The sequence below is a fragment of the Episyrphus balteatus genome, chromosome 1 (assembly GCF_945859705.1).
Source record: "Episyrphus balteatus chromosome 1, idEpiBalt1.1, whole genome shotgun sequence".
Classification (NCBI taxonomy): Eukaryota; Metazoa; Arthropoda; class Insecta; order Diptera; family Syrphidae; genus Episyrphus; species Episyrphus balteatus.
Genome location: NC_079134.1, coordinates 113,389,577 through 113,414,923, shown reverse-complemented (window position 1 = coordinate 113,414,923; position 25,347 = coordinate 113,389,577). Strand labels below are relative to the sequence as shown.

At 30.7% G+C, this 25,347-nt stretch overlaps 1 protein-coding gene across 12 annotated transcripts in view; it reads left to right on the top strand.

Annotated features, from left to right (window-relative positions):
* The window catches only part of LOC129907160 (calpain-A), a 79,441-nt gene that overhangs the window by 15,034 nt on the left and 39,060 nt on the right, over positions 1-25,347 (top strand). For 6 of the 12 annotated variants that reach the window (XM_055983239.1, XM_055983237.1, XM_055983236.1 and 3 more), the window contains exons 4-9: positions 15,396-15,572; positions 15,631-15,950; positions 16,010-16,874; positions 17,756-17,874; positions 17,993-18,035; positions 20,728-20,772. In XM_055983239.1, the coding sequence (XP_055839214.1) occupies positions 15,396-15,572; positions 15,631-15,950; positions 16,010-16,874; positions 17,756-17,874; positions 17,993-18,035; positions 20,728-20,772 (1,569 nt within the window). Of the gene's footprint in view, positions 1-4,357; positions 4,596-10,326; positions 10,533-15,395; positions 15,573-15,630; positions 15,951-16,009; positions 16,875-17,755; positions 17,875-17,992; positions 18,036-20,727; positions 20,773-25,347 lie in introns of those variants that run through there. The other 6 variants (XM_055983242.1, XM_055983240.1, XM_055983244.1 and 3 more) reach the window with 5 other exon arrangements.

Genomic DNA, 25,347 nt, shown 5'->3' with positions numbered 1-25,347 from the left:
CCATTATTTTCGTTAATTCCTTACTTTTTCCAAAATGAAATTGAAAACCGAATAAAAAAGTTTTTCAGCCAGTGTTCTTCATCAACAAAAAAAAAACCCTGTGCCAGATAAAAAAATCCCATTCTTTGCTGCGTTGATGGGATATTTTTATTTTACAATTACACTGGTCGGCAAAAAACTAAAAAAAGACGGGAGCAAGAACTTTATAAGGTGATTTTAATTGACTTTAGTGTGCTGAATTCAAAACTGTTTACAGATTTTTTCTATCACGTCTAGTTTTTGAGCTATACTCATCACTATTTTCGCTATAAGGCTTCTAAAACTAATTTTTAATTGAGTTTTTTTTTTATGTTTAGTCAAAAATATATATTTTCCGTGATATGTTGCTCTTTATAAGTCCAAATCCAAAGACGCAAGATGGAATTTGATTCAAAAAACCATTCATTACTTTGAAAAAAATAATCAAGATTTTGAGATAACTATCATAAATTTCTTTTTTCAATATCTTTGAGAAAAAAAATAATTTAGAAAAAATATAAATACCTTTAGAACGTTTTAATATGGCGTTTTGAGATTGCATAAGTAGTTTTACAAAAAAATGATTAACGGTGATGTAATTCGATGTCAAATGTACCCAAAAAAACGCGTTTTTGACCTATTAATATTCAATTATTTCAAAAACGTGACGTGGAAGTGAAATTTTGACTTCAGATTAAGACACACAAAATTCCTCTCGAAAAGTAGGGTTTGGTTCTTGCTCTATATCCGTTGCCGACCAGTGTTATCAAACTAAGGGTGTGTGTTTATTAGGCTAAAAAAAAACCGATCAGAAGTATAATGAAGAAAAAAAAAAAAACAAAAGTAAAACAAGGCCCGCTTCTACACATGCTTCATGTTATTAATATTATTTTTTTTTTTCAAATTCATAAATTTTTTTCCCTAGGGTTGTTACACTATTTTTTTCAAGGAATTATGCATTTTTGCCTTGTCACACACATAATTTTAAAAAAAAATTCTCTGATTATGTTCTATAACTCCAGAAAAAGGAGTTAAAATTTGGAGTACTACTTAATAGAGTGTTTTAACAAAAACAACCATTATGAATAATATTTCCTATTATATTATATTCCGCCATATATATTTCTTCCATTATTTTCGTTAATTCTTCACTTTTTCCAAAATGAAATTGAAAACCGAATAAAAGAGTTTTTCAGCAAGTGTTCTTCGTCAGTTAAAAAAATCCTGTGCCAGATTAAAAAAATCCCATTTTTTTTCTCCGATGGTGGGATATTTTTATTTTACAATTATCAAACTAAGGGTGTGTGTCAATTAGGCTGAAAAAAAACCGATCAGAAGTATAATGAAAAATATACCAAAAGTAAAACTTAGCCCGCTTCTACATGAAGACGCAAAGCGCGAGACGCGCATAAGAGCAAGGAAGATATAAAGTTGTTCTTTTTTTTGCTATTCTGCTTTATTTTATTTCGTCGGTCGCGGAGTCTGCTTCGTCGGTTGTGTATTATTTGCGTGTATAGTAACGTTTTTAATTTATTCAAAAGTTTTCGTTGCACATAGACACTACAGGTGTTTTTTTTTTTTGTATATTTTGGTGTTTTTTTTTTGTGGAATTAAAATACATAGTCCGCTTCTACACGAAGACGTAGACGCACAAGATGCACATAAGAGCAAATGTAAAATCAATCTTTCTCTCTCCCTTGTTCTTATGTGCATCTTGTGGGTCTACGTCTTCCTGTACTGCCCATAATCTCGTAAAGGCCCTAACTACACTTAAATCTAATAGGTATCGCAATTTGCATATAAAAATTTAAAAAATCAAAAGTTCATTTTGAATTTTCTGACTTATTTGAAGTCCTAGGCTAAAAAAAAATAAATGAGGATAAATCAAAGACTCCAAAAAATCAGAATCGAAAATTTTTTAGTTATGGCCTTTACGAGATTATGGGCAGTGTAGAAGTCGTCATACGAAAACAAGAACAAAATAAAACCAAAGAAAATAGCTGTCAAGTGTAGAAGCTGACTTATCAACGAACGCTTATTATGCTTCTATGTGCCTGGCTACACAGTGATTTTTCAATCGATTGAAAAATCACATGATTTGGCTACACACTGTTGTGCCCAATCGCTTTCCACTTTTACATTTTCTAGGAACAAACGTTAAAAAGTGAAAGAAAACGACATAATGTCGTTTTCGCTCTATTTAGGAGTACTCTAAATTTTTACCTACTCCTTTTTCTGGAGTGATGGAGCATAACGAGAGTAATTTTTTTTTTTGTAATTGTGTGTGACAACTGACAAGACAAAAATGGCTCATTTCCTTTAAAAAATAGTGAAAACAGACGTAGGAACAATTTTTTATGAACTAAAAAAAAATTCGGAAAGTTCATATTTTTTTTACTTAGAATATTAGAGGTGTTCATGATTCATTCATTCATTTTTCAGCCGAGTTGTGCCCAGATTCAGTTAGAAAATCACACAATCTTTTTCAACTATACATTTCTTATCTGTAACAATTTAGTGTACGAAAAATAAGTCAAGAAAAACGGAGAAAAAAATGAAGAAAAGAAAGAAATAATTTTTATTTTTTAAAAACTTTTTTAATTTGAATACATTTATCCTAACACATAAAAGCATAATAAGCGTTCATTGATAAGTTTTACTTTTGGTATATTTTTCATTATGTTTCCGAACGTTTTTTTCAGCCTAATTGATACACACCCTTAGTTTGATTTGGGGTCCTTTCACATAATTTTCAGACAGCAAATCTTATAATATCCCACATTCTAAATTTCCCTTCGAAGTAGTTTATCTGAATATTATTATTTGTGTTTACATCACTGAACACATTCTTTATTCTATTCCTCCATCTACAGTTTGAGAAGAATTGACATATCAACATTGGGTGCGTTCACGTACCGATCCAAGGGTATCCGGATACCTTTGTGTTGTTGTAATCTCATATAAAATATCAGCTGAATTGAATTGAATTTTTATTGAGTCTTCAAAGTTAGGTTACATTTTATATCTTATTCTAACAATAGCTTGGATTGTACTGAAGTGGCTATAAGGTATTGCCTTCTTTTTCGAGTATTTTTTTTTGTAAAGCCTCGTGGCAGTCTATATTTATATAAAGCTAAATATATGGTTGGTCTGCTCTTGCTCATAAGCATTAAATTGAATTTGTTTGTGACGGGAGTCACGTATACAAATATACAATAAACTTAACCTATCTTAAAACTCATACATACGAATACTGGCCAGTGCAGTGATATGCTTAATATCTAACATATTGCTTTAGATTTTTTTTTTTTTCGTTTCTTTTCTTTTTAAATTTTTTTTTCTTTTGAGTTTATGAAGCGAGAGCGTCATATATACATTAAAAATACAAGTAAAATCACAGTATACGAGAGTGTATGAGCAACATTTTAACATTGAGATATACATTTAAGGTGACTGAGTGAAAGATTCGATTAATGGTGTAGAGAGGAAGATACATTTTGGTATACATTGATGTTGTTTCTTTATCTTTACGAGCGATAGCTCTTCTTAAGTTATAGAATAAAATAGATAAATTTAGTAGGAGATACAAAATGAAATAGTCAGTAAAGAAGTATGAATGTGCTCAACACTAATACAAAATAGATCACAGAATTTTAATTACATAAATACTAGGATGAGAACAATAACATTGTAGCAAACAATAAAACATTCAATTTAGATGAAATTAAATCAATTAACTGGCGAATATGTTTTAAAGTATTTTAGGTGTACTAGGGAATAACTTAACCTAAGGGTGTAAGTACTGCCCTCCCATTTATGGAAATGTAAAGTATTTTGATGTGAATGTTTTTTTTTTTTTTTTTTTTTTTTTTTTTTTCCTTTTGCTGTTTGGTTTGTTTGGTTTTTTTTTTTTTTTTTTTTTTGCTTTGTTTTGTTTTTTATTTTTTGTTTTGTTTTTTGTATTGTTTTTTTTTTTTTTTTTAACGATTTGATAACATTTGTTTTAAAAATCTAAAATTTCGTACGAAATCATGTGGTGGCAGTTATAGTAGGGTGTTGAAAAAGTCAATTTCTAATTTGGATTAGCCACGATTTTGATTTGGCGTGGCAGTAAATATCAGCTGATCGAACACATGTTTTGACAAGCAAAAAAATCCAAAGGTATCCTAAAAATTTCTGGATTCTTGTGTATCTTATGGGAGATTTGAAGAACAGCTGATTCGTGTTCACAAACGTAGCGGATACTAAGGTATCTTGGATAGGGTATCTGTGCGTACGTGAACGCACCCATTGTTATTTTTTGAAGTTTATCTTTGCAGCTTGCAGACGAATTAGAAATCGTCTTTGCAGAAAATCTAGTTGCAATTTAATTTTTTTGACGTTTGGCAATGAAATACTTTTGCTCTCCATCTCCATCCTATCAAGAAAACTAAAACCTAGATAAATGTAAAATTCAATAAATCTTCTTTAAACCTACATAAATAAATAAATAAATAATATACATAAATACAACGTTTCAGTTAATTGTGAAAAAAAAAACGGAAGACAACAATTTTCAATTAAATAAATATTTTTAAGTGAGTGCACGTTTGTGTAGATTGTTAAATGAAATAAAATAGATAAATTGTCATGTGAACTCGATTTTTGGAAATTTCTCTCAGAATCTGGTTTAATTTTGGTGTGCTTTTGTTTTTTTTTTAAGGTCAGCAATAAATTCCAAATCTAAGGAAATTATTTGATAGCATGGTGATGTCATTAAGACGAATTTTATATTTACGCCATTAGAAAAACTAGGATCTTTGAGTTTGGTTAGAAAAAGTATTTGATTTAGGTATAAAATAATAAACTAAATAAAACAATCGCAATTTATTGTAAATAATTATGATATTTAAGAGATAAGATGATTCAAATCGAAAGGTTATTAAAGATTAAGATCTGGAATGCGTTGAGGATAAGGAATTTTAAAATTATGACTCTTAGGTGATAGTCAATAGTAATTAAGGCGTGTTCGTCGTTGGCCGGTTGATTATTATATGATGTCATCAATAATCAAAACGACGACGACGACAAAGCGATTCCATCTGAATCATAAACCGACAAAGCAGGTTGCAGCTTGCAGGTGATATAAACAATAGAGGCAAAGTTTAAAATTTTTTGAGGAATGTTGTTGGAATCCAATTATTGAAATTATTTTAGAGGTCTTACCTACTCAAAGTATTTTATAATTTTTTTTTGTTTTATTCACTTGAAAAGACTTAATTATTTGCCATTGTTCGCATATTTCGAAGATTCGAATCATAAGTGCTGTGTTTCTAATGATTTCTTTCTTCATAGTTTTGATAAAGGTTTTCCTATCATAACAAAAGTAACTATAAGTTCGGAAATTGTAAAACCTGTCGTAGATGATTATAAACATTCATTATTGGAACTTAAATTGTCAGCGCAGTCAATATAAATGTGTATTAAATATTAATACATTTTATAGTAGATGTTTAACGCTCCAGAATGTTTATCTTGCACATGAGTTAGGTACTACCTATAGGTACTATCGAATATAATTTTTTAAAACAATTTGTATAGTTAATCATCTATCTAAAACATTCCAGAGTAATAGTTTAAATTCCGCAATAATAACTTTGCAAATAGTTATGGAGATTCTTTAACTAACTGCAAAACTAAAATCAGTTAGGAATTCAGGAAAGCTCCTGTAGCTAGTGCTCGTTCTCTTTTTTTAACATTAAATTTGTAATTTCTTGTGTATCAATAATAATAATAATAATATTTTTTATTTGTAAACCATTTATTCTTAATTCATGAATCACATGACCAATAAAATATTCATGCTTATTTTATCAATGTATACATTAAGGTGGTCCACGCTTGTATGGGAAAATTAAAATTTTCAAATAAACGTTGGGCCAACCCCTAGTTTGGTTCCATATGCTATTGGTATCATACTGTTGAATTTTCAGCCTCCTATCTTATATAGAAGGGGGTGCTGATCGATATTGAAAAATTTTATTTTTATGGAAAAAAGTTAAAAATTGCTTGAAAGTTGAAGTTGTTGTACTAATTTCTGGGGCCACTTCCAAGTAAATTTCGTGAACAGGTAGCACACAGACTTTTTATTATTATTTATTATTATTAATTATTGCTCACTTTTTTTTTGAAAAAAAATATTTTATATGTTTCATAGACAACTAAAACTTAAATAAAATATGTATTTACTTTTCAAAAAAATTAAAAAAAAAAAAAATCAAGATTACCTACAAAACCTAAAAATTCAACTGTTACACTCTTGCGGTTAAGATAGCGAATTGAAATTTTACAACGTTAATGTAATAGATAAGTGGAACAAATTTAGGGGGTAGCCCGACCGAAAATTGAAAAAACAGTTTTTTGGACCACACTAGTATACATAGATAAAATAAAAGGATAAAGATAAAGGATCCATATGTTTTTCTTCAGTTTTTTAAACAGACATCTTAAAAATTGCGACTTGCAGACGCGTTATATCCTGGAATTTTAAGGTAGAAAGTCAAAATCAAAATTTTACAAGACTTTCAGCCTATCCTATTAAGATTTCCAGGCATTTTGGGTTCTCCTTATTTGGATATATGTAGGTATACTACTAATTTCAGAGTATGATTAAAACTCGACTTTTGATAAAAGTTGTTTTATTTCGGCAAAATAAGCAAACACAATTAAAAAAAAAATATGTATGTATTTAAAATTATCTTTTACTTCATATAACGACGTTATCATAAACACTAAGAATGTCTATGATTCTAACTAACTGGATAAGTAGGTAAATGATTCATAACTGTTTTTTTTTTTTTTTGTTTTTTTTTTTTTTTTTTTTTTTTAGAACGAATATTTGTTATATTGGTGTTTTCATTCATATAAATAAACAAAATTAAAATCATATAAGGCGTGTTTTTTCTACAACTCAGTAGCTACTCATTTTTTCATTTTATTCGAAAAACAATAAAAACAAATACTTACTTGTGTAATTTTTATTATTGTTTTGCGAATAAAATCAAAAATGAGTAGCAACTGAGTAATAGAAAAAACACGCCTATAAATAACAAAATTTCTTGCGCGAGAGGTAACCGATATACTATGTATGTATGTATAATAGGATGCGTACCCCCCAAATTGTTAGCGATTGACAAGAAAAGAACTATTTTATTTTTAGTTTCCTATGCAATTAATATAGGAATTTTCGTTTTATTCATTCAAACTAAAAATTACACCTATGTAGTTTGCATTTCTTAAAAATAACTATCAGAAAGTTTACACAACAAAGCTAGATTACAATTATTAAGAGATTAAATATAGCTATTTGAAGAGAATTCATTGCTTCTTTGATTAAAACTCGGTGATTTTCAATAAAGCAAAAATAATCTTTCAACACCGTTTTTTTTAAATAATTTTTGTATTTATGTACTTTAAATGATCAAATTGTTCTTTAAGAACAACTTCACACAAAAAACTTAAAATAAAATCTGCAAATAAATTCAATTTGAATGAAAAAACAAAAATTCTTATGTAAGATGCATAGGAAAATTAAATTAAATAGCAACCCTTTAGAGTTAAGCTACAACTCCTACTTTTCGGAAGGTTTCTTTTCTTGTCAATCAATAACATTTTGGGGGGTAAGAGTTGAAAAAAAAGAAAATATTTTTTTGAAGCATCCTAATATACATACATAAATGTACATAGGGCCATTTTTTTCACTATTGCTCAACTTGAAGTAAACTCTCGAGTTTACCAACCTGAAAGTTGACTTTAAATCGAGAGTTCAAACGCAAGTTGTAATTTCTTTTTATTCACTTATTATTTTCTCAACTCTCCAGTTGAAGATCCAAAGTTGGCTAACTTCAAGTTTGAAAAATATCCCTGGGATTTTTATGAAATATGGAACAAAAACTGTCAAGTATTTAAATTAAAATTTGAATCTGTCATATCTATAGCTTATTTGTATTTTATATTGTGTTTAATTTTTCGATTTTTGTTTGCTTTGGAAAATTAATTCGTTAACACGATAACTGCCAACAAAATTTTGACAGTAAAATTAAAAAAAAATCTGAAGAAAACTCTCAAGTTTGGTAGGCAAACTTCTTCTTTTGGGGAGTGAATAAAACCGAATTCGGAAGTTGAGGATAAAAATCCTCAAGTTATGTTCAACTCCGAGTGAAAAAAAAGGCCCATAGTATATCGATCGGTTAGCTCTCGCTCAAGAAATCTGCTCCCGGCTCTGGGTAAGAGTTAAAAAAAAGAAAAAAATTTGTTTGAACCACCCTAATGTAAAAAATAAAATAGAACTACAAATGTTGCCAGTAGCTGAAGTAAAAATTGACTAACCTATTATCACGATTTTTCTTGTGTAAGCTTCAAATTAACAAACAAAAGAAGAAACCAGCTTGGTTGCAAGTTTTGTATGTTCCCCATGTGCTGAAATAAGCGCCTTTATTCTTCTGGGTATACTTTTTTAACATGATTAAATTTTAGTTTGGAGCAGATAATGTTGCTTTGTTATTTGGTTTTCTGGAAATTTTCGCACGAGAAGCTCCAATAGACGTTTTCTTTGAAAACGCTAAATTAACACAAATTCACATTCTGAATATGTACATATAAGTTTTCTCCAAGTCTGAATGTCTCAATTTCACCGATGCGACAAATAGAACTCAATATATAAGCTATTTGCTGTGGGCTCTTAAACTAGTAAAAAGCTCTGCTAGCTTTTTTGACAAAACTTTAAAAATTTGTATTTTTTCTTGGACTTAATAATATAGCACGGTACTGTATACATGTGTCAATTCAGAAAAATCCATTGTAAGTTGTTATTTTGAATGCTTATTTATTTTTAAATTAAAAAAATTAATATAGCATAACATATGGAGCACTTGATAAGAGTGTAACTTTCTTGCAAGAAACTAAAACTATGCGAACAACATAATACTATCGAATTATCTAGATCTAGATTAACCAGAAAATTACATGTACATTTTGCAGTTTCTACATTCTTATAATTGACTTGAATGAAATACTTGAAATGATTAAAATTTTATTTCTATAAATAAATTAACGTTAATTAAAAACAGGTATCTTTTTCTTGATTTATGTGAAACAAAATACTGTTTTTTTCATACAGTTAATACAATTAATCACCCTTTCTGAGTATTATTTGTCTTTAATTGATAGAAATTTGTTTTATTGTCGAATGATTCACGTTTATATTTATAACATAATGTCTATTGTTTGTTACATTAGCTGTGTTTTATTTTCCTCGTGATCCAGATCAGATCATTGTTTTTATAAGCTTTACAACAAAAGCAGGATTTTGTGTTGTTATTGTTTCGCAAATTAATTAATGATCTGATCCGGATCACGAGGAAAATAAAACACAGCTAATAATACAATAGCAAAATGAAAACTAAAATTAAGTTTAAAAATCTAATTTTTAAACAAGTTGTTTTTCTCTGTCTTTAAAAAAATAAATAGCCGAAGTCGACATGGAGCGAATTTGGAACACAATGATAGTTTTAATTTAAGAAATTGACAATTTTAGCTTTGAATGATTCAATGAATTTCACGTATAAAGCTTAATGTATTTTTCTTAACAAAGTTCTTAAAATAGATTGGATTTCAAAATGTTAATAAAATTGGTCTGGTATAATATTTTAATTATTTCAAACAAGAATAGACAGTAGGTATAATAAAGATTCAAATAACTGACAACACTAATTAATAGAACTTCAGCATTCAAATTAAATAAAAAATGAAAGATGTTTTGTTAACAATCACCGATTCATTTCAACTTTAATTAAAACAATATTCCAATTAATAGACTTTTTTCAGGAAGTAAGCTGTTCCCATTTCGACTAGAGCTCAAATTATATCCGACTTTGTTCTTTCTAACAGATCTCTCTGTACCTGTACTACTGTTTATACTCATTTATTATAGTAGACCTATTCAGAATGAAGAAATTCGCGAGTGTCGGTAGAAGTGTTGTTTTATTTCCTAACTTATTCATGCAAACGACGAAGAAATATCTCGAAAAGAGCTATTAAAAAAGTCAGAAATCTTAAAAGAAAATTTGATCATCTAGTAAAAGCAAGTTCACCTTGAATTGCTCCATATCGTATTGTTAGATTTAATAGAAAAAAAGATCTACAAAAGTGAAAAATAAACTTAAGGTTATTTCTAATTGATCCAAAAATCGAGTTTTTCATAGCAATTTCTTTTTATTTACTTACAAAACAACAAATCATTCTTTGAATTCTTCCACAAAATATAAAAAGAGATAGATTTGCCAGCATTTTAAGGGTTCAAAATGGATGAACTCAAAGGCTTCTTCAAACAAGCCGGCAAGGAGTTTTTAAATGCTGCCGGCGAAGCAGCTGCGGGGGCAGCCAAAGAGATCGTGGGGAGTGTAATTAATGAAATTTTCATTAAAAAAGAATCCGAAACAAAGAGAATTTTGCCGAGTATAAAAAATATGCGAGTTGTAAGTAATTTAAACATTTTATATTTTTTGTTGAAATAAAAATATTTTTGAAGTGAACTAAATGAACTCATTTTCTCGTAAACTGTAAACAGTAAGTCAATCTGACCTCTGCTAAATGAAAACCTTGACTTTTTATAAAATTATTCATCTGTTACTCATATTTTATTTATTTTCAAATTTTGTTGGATACAAAATATTTATTAATTTATATTTTTATATCTGTCGAAGGATAAGAGAAAACCAGCCTTTCTGTTGGAATAGCAAAGGACTTTATTGATTACCAAAATCCATTAGAAAAAGTATTATTTTGTTCTTGGCACAAATATATATGAATTTTTCATTTATTTATGGTATAACATGCCAAACCTACCTTACCTACTTAAATTTCAGATATCTCCGAGAAGAAATGAGATATTGAAAAGATTGAGACTGAATTTGAAAGAAAATAACAAGTTCTTTCAAATAACAAATTGTTGAAAAAGATTACCTTGCGTCAAAGTATTGCTTCGAAAACAGCAAAAAAGCGTTTCTTTATTTTAGTTTTCCAACGGGAATATGATAAATACCTGACGTGCTAGAGCGATTCTGACTTTAGATTCGGAATCAGCATATCAAAATCTTTTAGAGCATAGCATAGTATAAATTTATTAAAAGAAAGATTTCTTTCAAGAGCAGTGAATTGGTTTTTCATGTGGAATTTGTTTTTTAATAATCTCAGAGCCATTTCAATTAAAGCATTACTTTGAAGCTGAGAAACAAAACACTACATAATATCAATTGCACAAAGAATAACAATTTTTCATTATTTATGTATAAAAGGGTGTTTTAAAAGAAATTACGTCTAGACACCAGGAAATCAAACTACCCTCATCTATACTTTTGGTGGTGCCCTCCGAAGTCGAATTCTTTTGTATATTCATAGGTTTATCGATTCTACTGTAAACTCTTACTCTTCTGAATGTAAACTTACAGAAGTGAAAAAAAATCATTGCCTAATCTCTATTATGTATTACCATAGTTCATTTCAATTATATGTAAAATCAAGTTGCCCTTCTTAGAATTCAAATGATACCTCTCCTCCTGAACAAAATTAAGGAACCATTTTAATAGTTAATTTTAATTTTAGTTTTCTTAAACATATTAAAATTTTTGTGAAACGCAAGACGATGTTAGATCTAGGTGGAATACTTTAAAAACCTTTCAAATTTGTGTTCCTAGTTGATTAAGTTTATTTTAAATAAAAATAAAAGAAATAATTTCGCGCTTCAATAAAAAACTTAAATGTTTGAAATTGCCGTTGTGTTCACAAAAATCGAGTCAAAATCGGACACGGTAGGGCTGATTCTGGGATATTTGTTTTGTTATCAGACTAAAAATATACTTGTGTATTAAAAACTTGGGGTGGAATCGGATAGTCGTTAGTGGATAGTCAAAAACGATAATTTTGCTCCAAAAATCGTCGATTTTGATTATCAAATATCGACTATCGCTATAGCCGATGTAATCAGTGCTGTTATTTAAATTTTCTTTTATGTTGCTTGTGTCAGCATGTTTAAGTTGCTTGATATTTCATAGTAGGAATATAATATATTCCTACTACATATATTATATGATAAACGTATTGTAAAATTCTGAAGTTAAGTCAATTTGCTGAACTATTATTATCTTTTACAACAAAACCACTAATTGGCCGACATGAATTAGTTTGGAAAATGTTTTCACGACAAGTGCCGATAAGTTGTCTAGAAATGGAAGCATCTGTGTGAAGAAGACGTTGATATTTAGAGTAGAGTAATAATAACGATACAGATTATTAATACACTTGGTGTACTTATTACAATAAAAAGTGTCCTTGGTGTAAAAAAAAAAACACTTAATATCGTCGACACAAAGCCAAAACCGCGAATCTGCATTTTTGGACATTTTCACTTTAATGCGTCATTTAACTTGTTATCGGTCCCTCTATCCACTGCTTCGACCCCAATCATCCATCTGTTGCCTAAAAGCTTAAAATATAAATTTCCGTAGCACGAGTTCCCATAAGATTCCATGCATTTCCAAAACTTTGAAGCCGTTTTTCTCAAAACTACAATTTTGCAGATTCGTGGTTTTGGCGTTGTGCCCACGATAAGTTTGATAATTTCCATTTCAATTATAGAATATTATTTATTTATATATTATATGCACAAAAAATAGCAGAAGTCAAAATGTATTAACTGTTTATTTTTATTATTATTATTTTCACTACTGTATTCCACCCCACTGACGTAATTTTGAAGTTAAATATCTTACTTTCTCTGCTAGAAAAAGAATAATAGGGTGTGTATTTTTTATAATTTTTGTTATTTTTGTTTGCGTTTAATGGTAATCATAAATACACACATCCCTTTGAATGAAAGGACAAATAGTCATCGCGATGCTTAACTCAGTTCAACAAGTTTTTTGTTTTCACTGTCATGTTTTGGTGGCATTTAGGGAAAACATAATCGTATAAACGCAAATTCCACGGCTGTCTACGACATGCCACCCCAGTGCATGCAAGTATGCTGAAGTTATAAGGGAGATTGTTTGTGAGTCATATTCTCTTTCACAAGTTCCAAAATTGATCCCTATGGAGAGTATAATTTTTTTTTCATTATCCTTACTAAACTCTTCGTGGATAAGTTACGCTGGAGTAAAAGTTTAATTTAAACTCAGCAGCTCTTGTCGACATTACTATCAGTTGCTGTTCTATATCAATACATATGCACGGGAGTAGTAATTTTTAATATACACATATTAAAACCGCTTTTCTTGATAAAACAAATTATATGACTTGTTTCGTTATCACTTACGCGTATTTTTGCTGATAAATTCAAACAAACAAACAAAAAACTTTCTATGGTTTAAACTCATTAAATCATTTAGTTATAGTTTTTTCCTTTAAAAGAAATTTAAAATTGTTTCAAAATGCCTTTCGTTACTAAACCCGAAGTGACTTTTTTAAAAACCTTTCGAAATAATAATGAAAGTGTTACACTCAAGGTTTTTCCTAAGGAAAAATTCTTGCAAGTTGTCAATGATGAAACAAAATTAAATAGATTAAATTGTGATGATGACACTTCACAAGAAATTTCTTTTTCGAAAGCAGATATTAAAAATTCCACAAATGCATTCCAATTGCTAAAAACTCCTTTTATTAATTCGTGCTTAAGCTTAGATGCAATGAGTGATAGTTTCCCTCACATCGACGAAGAAAAAGGTCAATCAAATAAAAATAACAAAAACTCTACGCAGTCCAAAATAAACAAGCCTCGAAAGAAAACTTTCGATGGCAAGCCAATTTATAAGGTAAAGTTATGACAAAAAATAAGTATTTATTAAATAAATGTCCAAATTATTTGATTTTAAGATTTATCATATGCAATTATAAGTTTTTCTAATTCAATTTTTACTAAAGTTAATTGAGTGTAAAGAAGTTTTTTGTTCGCTCCTAGGCTAAGTTTTTGCACAGCTGTCTCAAGTGAATTGCAAACACTACCATTACTTCCATTCCGTATATCCATTTAGATTATTTTCCATTTTTCTAAGGCTGGTATTGTTTTTTTTTTTTTTAATTGTTGGTGATGCAAAAGTTGGGTTCTTAACTCAAATGTCATTAAAGCTCTTCTCCATGTGGCGTTGTGGTTTCCTCGGCTTAGTATTAGTATATAAATGGACTTTTGACATAATCGTTAGTGCGATAGAATTCCAACCCATACCTCTTTCCTGTTGCGTGGAATTGACAAAGCTTCTCAAAGTATCAAATTTTTGAAAAAGCGCAGTCCCGTGCGGACTCGCGTAAAGAATTAAAGGTTCCCTTCATCCTTGCAAGCGGAAACAAAAATGGAAAGCTCGAAAAACGAGCCAATTAGAAAGTCTAAACAAGTCCGTTGTTAAGATATGGAAACAATATGAAAACTTAAGAATCCCCTTAGAAGTGTGCAGTTAGTTTTGATTTGGACAAGATATTAAACAATATGTTTGCAAGTGGATAAAAATTTTCCATGTAATTATCTTAAGTGTTATTTTGATGCCTTATCTATTGACACCAAAACCATACCAGACCATATGGAGACCATAAGTTAATTAAAAAACAGGCCCTTGTCTATGACGGATGGTAGATTTGGATTTATATTAGGGTGAGAGGTGGGAATAATTCGCCTTATCACTGCGGCTTTTGATGGGCCTATTGTGATTTCTTCTTTTTCACGTAGAAATCCTGAGTTTAAAAAACTTAGTATGTTTTTTGCTGTTTCTTCGTCTTCGTTACACATTCTGCAGGTATCGTCTTGTGTAATGCCAATGGTCTTGAAGTGTTTTAATGAGCAGTGTCCAGTAAGGAAGCCCTTGGTCATGCGAATCTGACTCCTGGTGAGTGTGAGGAGTTGTTTCGTTCTGGCGTGGACGATATTTGCTATACATTTTTAGGCTTGTCTAGTAATGATAAGCCATATCTCTTAGCCAATTATTTATGTAATACTTTGCAGTACTTGTTAGTATGGCACAGAATGGTCTTGGCATCATGAATGGAGTTGCGGAACCTTTTCTGGCTAGTGTGTCTGCTATTTCCTTTCCTACGTGACCGCTGTGACCAGGTATCCAAATGAGTTGAACTCTGTTTGTACTGACAAGCTGGTTTAATAGTTGTATACAGTCCCATACTAGCTTTGAGGTGACTTCATGTTAGATGGTATGAAATTTATTTGTCAAAGAAGAACCTCCTTGGAAATATTTCAGAAACATTTGTCTATTTAGAAAACCGCCACCATGTCTATATATAATTTAATTTAAGCTTACATTTAAACAAAATGATAAATTTTTATTTTCTTATACATTTTTCAGCTCGGCGAAAAAGCAAGTGGCTTCCGAGTTCACTCTGATGTTCAGGATTTCGAAAGCCTTCGCGATCAGTGCCTTTCATCGGGATCTCTTTTCGAAGATCCCATGTTTCCCGCTAACAATGAATCACTCATGTTTTCACAACGACCAGATCGTCATATTGAATGGATGAGGCCGCATGTAAGTTCATCTACATGTCGTTTAAAACAGCTTCTTGATCTGTTTGAGCTTTCATTAGGAAATATGCGATGATCCTCAATTCTTTGTTGAGGGCTATTCACGTTTTGATGTGCAACAAGGTGAATTAGGTGATTGCTGGTTACTTGCAGCTGCTGCAAATCTTACTCAGTACCAACATCTTTTCTTCCGTGTTGTGCCAACCGATCAAAGTTTTGAAAACTACGCTGGTATCTTCCATTTCTGTTTCTGGCAGTATGGTAAATGGATTGATATTGTTATTGATGATCGCCTTCCAACATATCGTGGCGAATTATTATACATGCATTCGACAGAGAAAAATGAGTTCTGGAGTGCGCTTCTCGAAAAAGCATACGCAAAGTGAGACAACAACATTATTATATTAATTTTTTCAGAGTTCTACAGTTACTTGATTTTAGACTACATGGTTCATACGAAGCACTCAAAGGTGGCACCACATGCGAAGCTATGGAGGATTTCACTGGTGGAGTTACAGAATGGTATGATCTCAAAGAAGCACCGCCAAATCTATTTACCATTCTTAGCAAAGCAGCTGAGCGCAATTCTATGATGGGTTGTAGTTTAGAACCCGATCCAAATGTAACGGAAGCTGAGACTCCACAAGGCTTGATTCGGGGACATGCATATTCAATAACAAAGGTGGCACTTGTAGATATTGTTACCCCAAATCGAACAGGAAAAATTCCAATGATTCGCATGCGTAATCCATGGGGAAATGAGGCCGAATGGAATGGTCCATGGAGTGATAGTTCCCCGGAATGGCGATACATTCCGGAGGATCAAAAAATAGAAATCGGTTTGACGTTCGACAAAGATGGAGAGTTCTGGATGTCTTTCCAAGATTTCTTAAATAATTTCGATCGTGTTGAAATTTGCAATTTATCACCAGATTCACTTACCGACGAAGAACAGCATAATGGCAAACGTAAATGGGAAACTTCAATGTTTGAGGGTGAATGGACAGCCGGCGTAACAGCAGGAGGCTGTCGTAATTTTTTGGATACATTTTGGCATAATCCACAATATGTTATCAATTTAATGGATCCCGACGAGGAAGATGACGATGGCAAATGCACAGTTATTGTTGCACTAATGCAGAAAAATCGTCGATCAAAACGAAATATGGGCATGGAATGTTTGACTATTGGTTTTGCTATTTATCATTTAACACCAAGGGACTTGGATATTAAACCGCAACCACTGAGTTTCTTCAAATATCGTGCTTCCGTTGCGCGCTCGCCTCATTTTATAAACACTCGTGAAGTATGAGGCGTTTAGGTTATGGTAACTGACAATTCTCAAATGTGGCTCCAATATTGTTTCGAAGAATACAGAAGAAATATCCACACAGGTCGAATAATTTTAATATCAAGGTTTCTGATAGAATATTCGACACTCAAGAATACTCTAAAGAACAACTTCGGATCTGGCGTAACCAACCGAGGATCTTTCTTTAAACATATTTTAATTTTGTTTTTTCTGCTAGTCAATGCTTTTTTGTTTCAATGATTACGAGCATTTCGTAGATAAAATTAATCTTTTTTTAGACCCGAAAACAAGTTTTGGAAAAGAATGGATAATAACCTTTCTTTGGCTATTCCTATAATTTTATATGGAATTTAAAAGCTTTGCAATTTTTTGTCGGTTTAAATTAAAAATTCCATGTTCAAATTTTATTATTCAATCGTTAAATAGCTTAAAATTCAAATAATAAAAACAGGAAATAAATTTATTCTTTTTCCTTTGGTACTAACAAGAAAGCGAGCAGCCCTTTCGACATTTTTGAAAATGTGTCTTCGATTTCCAGCTTTGTGGAAAATTATTCTATATATGAATTAAATGCCTTTTTTGCTTTCACAGAAGCTTAAAGATGCCCAAAGTTATTTGTATTGCTTTTTTTATATATTCATTCCCAGGAATTGGTACTGGCTGTGGTTTTATATAAAAAAGAAACAAAATGAAAATCCATAAAAAGAGAAGTGAAAGTTATCCACTAGAATTTTAAAAGCTACAAAAATATAAAGACGAACCATAATAAAAAAAAATAAGCGAAACATAATATGAAAATATAAAATTAGAGCTCCATGGGAATTTGTCAAAACCAATCCACCGATTTAGCTTGGAACTACATGGTATTATTTCAGGTGTGTGCCCGCTTTAAGCTACCTCCTGGCCATTATCTTATTGTACCTTCAACATTTGATCCTAACGAAGAGGGAGAATTTATTATTCGTGTCTTCTCTGAGACACAGAATAATATGGAGTACGTATACAATTCTATTCAGAACAAAATATTTTTTTTTATCTACATAACCAGATGCTAATGATTTACTTTTTTAATCTTTCTTTTGGTTTTTTAATTTTTACTAATATTATTAAAGAGAGAACGACGACCATGTTGGATATGGAGATGTGGATGATAGGGTGAGTAATTTTTATAAACAATATATTTTCATGATTTTTTACAGATTATTTTTAAAGGAACATTTTATATTCAACAAATTATAAATACGTAGTTTTAAATAAGCTTTTGTGAAGTTTAGTAGATTTAATGGTGGTTTGGTTTGAAATTTAGAGAAATTATTAAATTTATATATAAACAATAGGTCAAAATTGTAACTGAATATATACTATACATACATACATATTTGCGAAAGTCATTGACAGTAAAATTTAAATTTCACTATTTATCCTCCAAAATGACATCCAGGATGGTGATTGTCATGCAAAATGTTAACTCACTCCAAGACGTTTGCATTTAATTACCTTTTATATACATATTTTCCTTTATTTCTGTCTAACACGCGAATATAAGATAAACAATTCAATTGTTGATTAAAAGTAAAAAATAGTTTATTAGGTGTGGAAAAAAATAAAGAACCTTGAGACAGTAAACTCCAGCTACAAATTATAAAACTGATGTGAATATTTACGTTCATCATAATGCATAAACAAAATGGAATATAGTAAAGGCTTAAAAAAGTTCATTGAAAGATATATGGAGGACTAAGAGCTGAAGTGAACCAGTCACAAAAAGTGAATTTAGAGATATAACGAGTAAATACGTTTCCAATGAATCTTATAGTGAATATTTTTTTCAAACAAATGACAATTTGAATCGAAACACTTTTGGATCAAACTAATGAAAGACGTTAGTAGAGTCAAACTTTGCGCAGATTTTGGCACTAGATTTGGATTTTGTTCTTTCTTTGACTTGGTCCATTTCAGCTGTGAAACCTCCATATGTAAATACATTGAATTAAAAACAGAAAATTCAATTTTCTATCATAATTAATTTGAATTACCTGTTTTACCATATGTATTATACGTATACTGAATAAGAAGAACTAAGATCCGGGGAAGCCTACATGTTAAAAAAAAAAAACATCTCAAAAAATATAACACGACCCACCCAGTTGGTTTGCCATGTTCCAAGGAGATCCTAACCCCGCCAATAAGGTATTATCATATAACGTTCCAATACGACCGCAAAGTGAGAAGAAAGGTATGCCAAAAACTCCTGGTACAAGCAAATGCAAAAACACCAGGATTCAGATCGTCTCAGAATTGAAACAATACAAAACCGGGAGGCTTGCCGCCGGCCAGTTTCTGATCCCCTTGACATCGATATAATAACAGCGCCGAATAAAGGAAGAAGAAGAAAATTGTATGTATACTGGGGTAAAAAAAAAAACTGAAGTTGTCAAGTGCCCAACGGATTTTTTCTTTTAATTTGCAACCGCATTCGATTCTTTCAAGTCAATAGTGTCATGTTTGGATTTTCGTTTTTGAACTATAAATTCAATTCACTTGTTTTTCAACATTCGCAATGTACTTATATCAATTCTCCTTATTAATAGATGTGTTAAATAAATCAGTTCCAAAGCATCATTTTTATGTTTTTAATGATGAAAAGTCTTACTTCCGTCATTTTGCTTGCCATTAAGTTTTACACAACATTTTAATTTTAGATTCTTCTGGTTTTACTTATGGGGTGAAGAGAAAGTTAGTCAAATGTGTAAGGCATCAGCAGATTTAAGCCTAGTACGCTTCTGAAGCGAAACGAAAAATTTTGTAAGTCTCCAAACATGTTAACAAAAAATTACCAAAAATTATGTCAAAGTCAAAATAATAAAAATATACCTAAATATAAAAAATTCTAGAAAAAACATCAGAAAATACAAACAAATTAAATTTCGTTCAAGATTTCATTGTGCTATTTTTGTATGGAAACTTTCGTTTTGCTTCTGCTGCGTACTAGGCTTTAGATCGATAAAAAAGTAATATACATAATAATAATAATTGAAATTAAAAAAAGGGAAGCAAATAAAAAAGAAAGACACACTTGTGTCGATGTGCTTTAGAACTTTTTCAAAATTGAATTTCCTTCAAGTTTGAAGAAAATTGAATTGGGTGCCCACATTCTTAAGTACGAATCAATGAAATTAAAATATTTTTGTTTTAAATTTTAATAAACATAACTAAATCGGAAACAATAACGATTAGAACAAAAAAAGATCTTCCATGCCTAATACCAAAAAATGTTGTTTGTTGCCTGCAATGTGCACTTAAATTATTTACGAGTTTTTGAGTGCATCTTACAGCCAGAACAGAGGCTACTAGTTGCCTTTTAAACTTAATTTGTTTTATTTTTCTAATAAACACTTCGAACCAAACCACCTAAGTAAACTAAGAATATGAATAATTATAACCTATAAAATACAGAGGTTACAAATATAAATTAATCAAGCTTTGATTTCAACTGATATTTTTAAAATGATTATTTGTAAATTTCGAAGCAAAAGTGCTGAACAGATTTAAAAAAAGCTTTTGTAAATATTTTTATGAAATCTTAAACTTAAAAGTAAAGTATTAAAAAAAATAATATTAACATTAATAAATTATATAACTAAACGCATGAATAACCAACACTCCATTCAAATTAAAAAAGCATGCTGATAAATGATGATCTTATCTAATTTCAAACATTTAAATAAAAACATTAATAATAATAATGAAATAGATAAGATCATAATAATATTGTTACTGCATTATTACACCACGCTAGAATCAATGGTCACCGGTATTAATTTGCTTTAATTCAATATCTATATAGGTTGGCAATTATGATGGAAGTAATAATGGTGATGGATATCCCGATGTAAGTTTCAACGGCACAGATGTAGGCCAACAATTTTTTATTTTTTAACTTTAAATTTTTTCGAGTTTTATTTGAATTAGTTTTTTTCTTAATCAGTTGAAAAATTTTATAAGATTTTTGTTTGAATAACTTTTATCTCTATTAGATGTGAGAAATAAATTATAAGCTTTAAAAAAAGTATTAAGCCTTACGAATTTTCATAAAACATGAGCGATAAGAAGGTTCATTCAAAATAGTACTTGTAGGAAAAAAAATACTTTAATTACAATCAAGTAAAACTGATGTCGTTTTCTTTCACTCCAATGAGAGTACCCTTTTAATATTTATTTTTGCACTTTTGAAGGTTTTGTGTTCTTTGACGCCACAAAAGTGTAAAAAAAAAAAATCATTCCGGAGTAATTTTAGTACTACGGAGTACCCCGGATTTACTCCCCATTTTTAGTCAGATTTACCCCGATTTGCACACACACTTATGAATTTGAAGTTTGACATTTTAAAATTTTGTTTGAAAAGAGAAAAATGCGAAGAGTGTTTCTTTCAAATTCTTTAGTTATTACCAAAAACAACCATTATGAATATATTTTCTATTATATTATATTCCGCCAGATATATTTCTTCCATTATTTTCGTTAATTCTTCATTTTTTCCAAAATGAAATTGAAAACCGAATAAAAGAGATTTTCAGCCGTTCGTCATCAAATAAAAAAAATCCTGTGCCAGATAAAAAAAATCCCATTTTTTTCTGCGATGATGGGATATTTTTATTTTACAATTATCAAACTAAGGGTGTGTGTAAATTAGGCTGAAAATAAACCGATCAGAATTATAATGAAAAATATACCAAAAATAAAACTAAGTCCGCTTCTACACAGAGACGCACATAAGAGCAAGGGAGAAATCGATCTTTCTCTCTCCCTTGTTCTTATGTGCATCTTGTGCGTCTACGTCTTCCTGTAGAAGTCGTCATACGAAAACAAGAACAAAGTAAAACCTAAGAAAATAGCTGTCAAATTTGCGTCTTGAACGCCTTGCGTCTTCGTGTAGAAGCAGACTTATCAACGAACGCTTTTTATGCTTCATTTGTTATAAATATTAATTTTTTTTTCAATTCATAAAATTTTTTCCCTAAACCTGTTATCACTATTATTTCAAGGAAATTATCCATTTTTACCTTGTCACACACACAATTAAAAAAAAAATTACTCTCATTATGTTCTATCACTCCAGAAAAAGGAGTACAAATTTAGAGTACTCCTTAATAGAGTGAAAGAAAACGACATAAGTTGAACTTAGGGTTGATACCTAATTTTTCGACGCACTTGAGCAGGTTCATTAAATGCTATCTAGCGTTTATGGGAATACTTGTTGCGAAAAACAATGAAGCAGTCAGGGAATTTGTAATTTAATTTCATTCATTTAACAATTTTTTTTCTTGAAAATATGTAAGTAATGATTAAAGTAATGAACAATGTATTAAATCATTTACCGATGATCTTTTCTGTTTTTTGTGACTGACTATGTTTCAAAAAGTTTAACAAACTTTTTAGTCAACGTTTGGGTATGTTTATATCTTTGTTCAATACACTATGAAAACATAATTCTAAGAAATATTAAAGAAAAATTAAGTTACATATCGTCGGGGTAAAGTAAAATTGTTCTAAATCCACTTTTTACCGAAAATAAGTTAATGATGCAGTTTTACTAATTTGAAAAAATTTGATTCCGCAGATAATTTAATTTAATGGGACAAAGAACTATAAAAACAGGCAAGTAGCCTTTTCAAAATGATCCCGAGTATTCTTGATTGTTCTAAGTCCCATCATATTTTGTTCTGAGTCCACTTTTTATTTAAGGAAAAAACGTGCTTGTATAAGAATTGTTCTATGTCCAATTTTGGGTTTTTAGTTTTAAAAAATATTTAAAAATACTACTAATGAGTTAAACTTGTATATTTTATTCAAGAGAAAAGAACAAACTTTATAAAAAACATAACTTGAATGGCAAACGAGCAGAAAATTGTCGCTTTAAACCAATTTGAAACTTAAAAATCGTCCCCTGTAAAATTTGCTTTTTGTGACTTAGAACAATTTTGCTTTACGGCGACGATATATTTATACTTAAAATCTGTATTCAATTTTATAGTCCAATAAATGAAGCTAAAAAAAAGGGGGTTACCCTACAAAAGGTCCGGTAGTTCTAAATTTTTGATATGTTGTTAGGTATGGTTAGTAGATAGAAAAACCAAATTTCCACAACCACGCCCCCTCCGCCCCCTTCAGCATCACCGAAAAACCATAGAAATCTGGCACTTTTTTCACTTTTATGCCCATAACTTTCTTCTGGTGCATTTTACTGAAAAAAAGTTGTTGGTAGACTTGTAGAAAACATAATTTCCTATGAAAATGACCTTGGTAGTATTTTTATACATCCAAAAACAACGAAGTTATGAAGCTTCCAAAAACATGTAAAATTTCGGATTTTGCAATATTTTCAGTTTCTTGTCACTTAACAGTGCTATAACTCTTTAACAATTGACTTTTACGCAAAAGTCTTCATAGTCAATCTTATAGACAATTTAATTACCTAAAATAAAATGTAACCCACTTTGATTTTGTGAATCAAATAACCGAGTTAGGGCTAAAATAGTAAAAAAGTATTTTTGATAGTTTTAGAAAATTTTTTAATTATCCATTAAATGAAGGATTTGAATCCCACAAAAAGTCGGGTGGTTCTTATTCTATATTTAATCAGGTTCTAATGGTAGATTGAAAAAAAAATTCATAGCCACGCCCCCTCCGCCCCCTTAACCATACTCCAAAAACCAATTCTGCATTTTTTTCAGTTTTATGAAGTTTCATATATGAGTTGATGAGTTGACAAGTACGATTGAAGGAGGTTCAGCTTTATTGCTATATACAACAGGGTGGTCCTTAGGAACAAAAAATTGGGGACGTCCCCTAGAGTGGTTCCAAATCAGGAAAAAAAAGCCCTAATTTTTTCAAATTTGTATTCCTAACCCTTCCTGACCATATTTAATTAAGAAGTTTATATCAAAAATCCGCCATTTACCCAACACTGGACACAGAATATCGCCCTTGCTATAGTAACTTCTTATCAAAATAGGGCCAGGAAGGGTCAGAGATAAAAATTTAAAAAAAAATAGGGTATTTTTTTTCCTGATTTGGAACCAATCTAGGGGGCGTCGCACTCAATTTTCGAAAAAGAGTAAAATAAGGACCACCCTAATATACAACTATCAATCGGAAGTTGATACAAATTTAATTTTAATATCTTATTACTTAATTAAAAAAAGTTTTGAAAGCAGAGAATGGTCCTAGTCGTTATAAAGAAATCTAATTACAAAATTCCAGTTGACCAGTTTTCCTATAATTTTGGTTTAAAAACCCAAAATTACAGTATTTATCAACAATCGATTGACAGTTGTAAATCACAATACGGGTGATTATAAAATGGATAATAAAACAGTCAAATCCTGTTTGCCTAAGAAGTATGGAGAAGGTTAAAAGGTTGAGAGTAGTCAAAGCAGCCGCAGGCACAGTTTTGGAAGTCATTCGGTCTAAAGTTTACAATACAGATGAGTACCCTTACCCATCCTCTATTTTTTGAAACTGTAATACTGAAGAATAAGAGTGGCCCTTTGGATAAATGGAAAAGGAAATGTTTGGCCTTATCCCATGCTGTTAAAGCTGCTGCTCGTCCCCGATCCTTCCTTTCCCCCTTCAAACAAGAATAAGTGTATATGTATAGGAAGGTCCTGAGCTTCTCATTTATATGATTACATCCCTTGGCTTTTCATCAAATCACCACGAGGCGCAGCTACTTTAAGTTTCTACTATCATGCAACCACAACCACCCCTGATTCAACTCGAACGTAAGGATGCTTTCTTCCAGTTGCGCCAGAATTAGTATCTAAAGCAGGTACCATAGAGTTTCAAAGATTTTTGAGGAAGACATCGACTTACTATACCTAGGGCAGAGAACGTGTATGTACCTTCGAAAACCTGGGAGGATCAATTTATCTGATGAATTCTCCATTTTTCACATTCAATTCTATGGAGAACGTCTCATTCATGCCATAAGTGAATGTGACACCACCTCAAACATCTTTGTTTTCGGAAAAAAACAAATTTTGCAAAATGTTTCAAAAACCCCTCTGCTCTTGAAGCTGCAGAGAAGCTAAGGACCCAAATGCCAGAGATCAGAAAGTATCGGAGGCGGAAGAACATATCTTGTTGGCTTTATATGGAGAGGACAGTAGTCATATCTCTAAGCTCTCTTCGATATTTCAAATTTATGAGCAGTTCAACTAACTTAATTTGTGCAAACTACCGCGTACAACAGATCCAGCACACTTTCATTTCCTCCGGACTTATCACCAGATCATGGCGTGGATGGGTATTGAGAAAAACCTCTGAAATGGGGCTGGACGAGAGGATGCCACGTATTGCAACCCATTAAAACTGTGCAAGATCCTGCTCCCCAAAAATTGATGAAAGCTGTGTCATGCAAATACCTATGTGCCTAGATGCATGGGAGCTGGCAGATGCAGGAAAG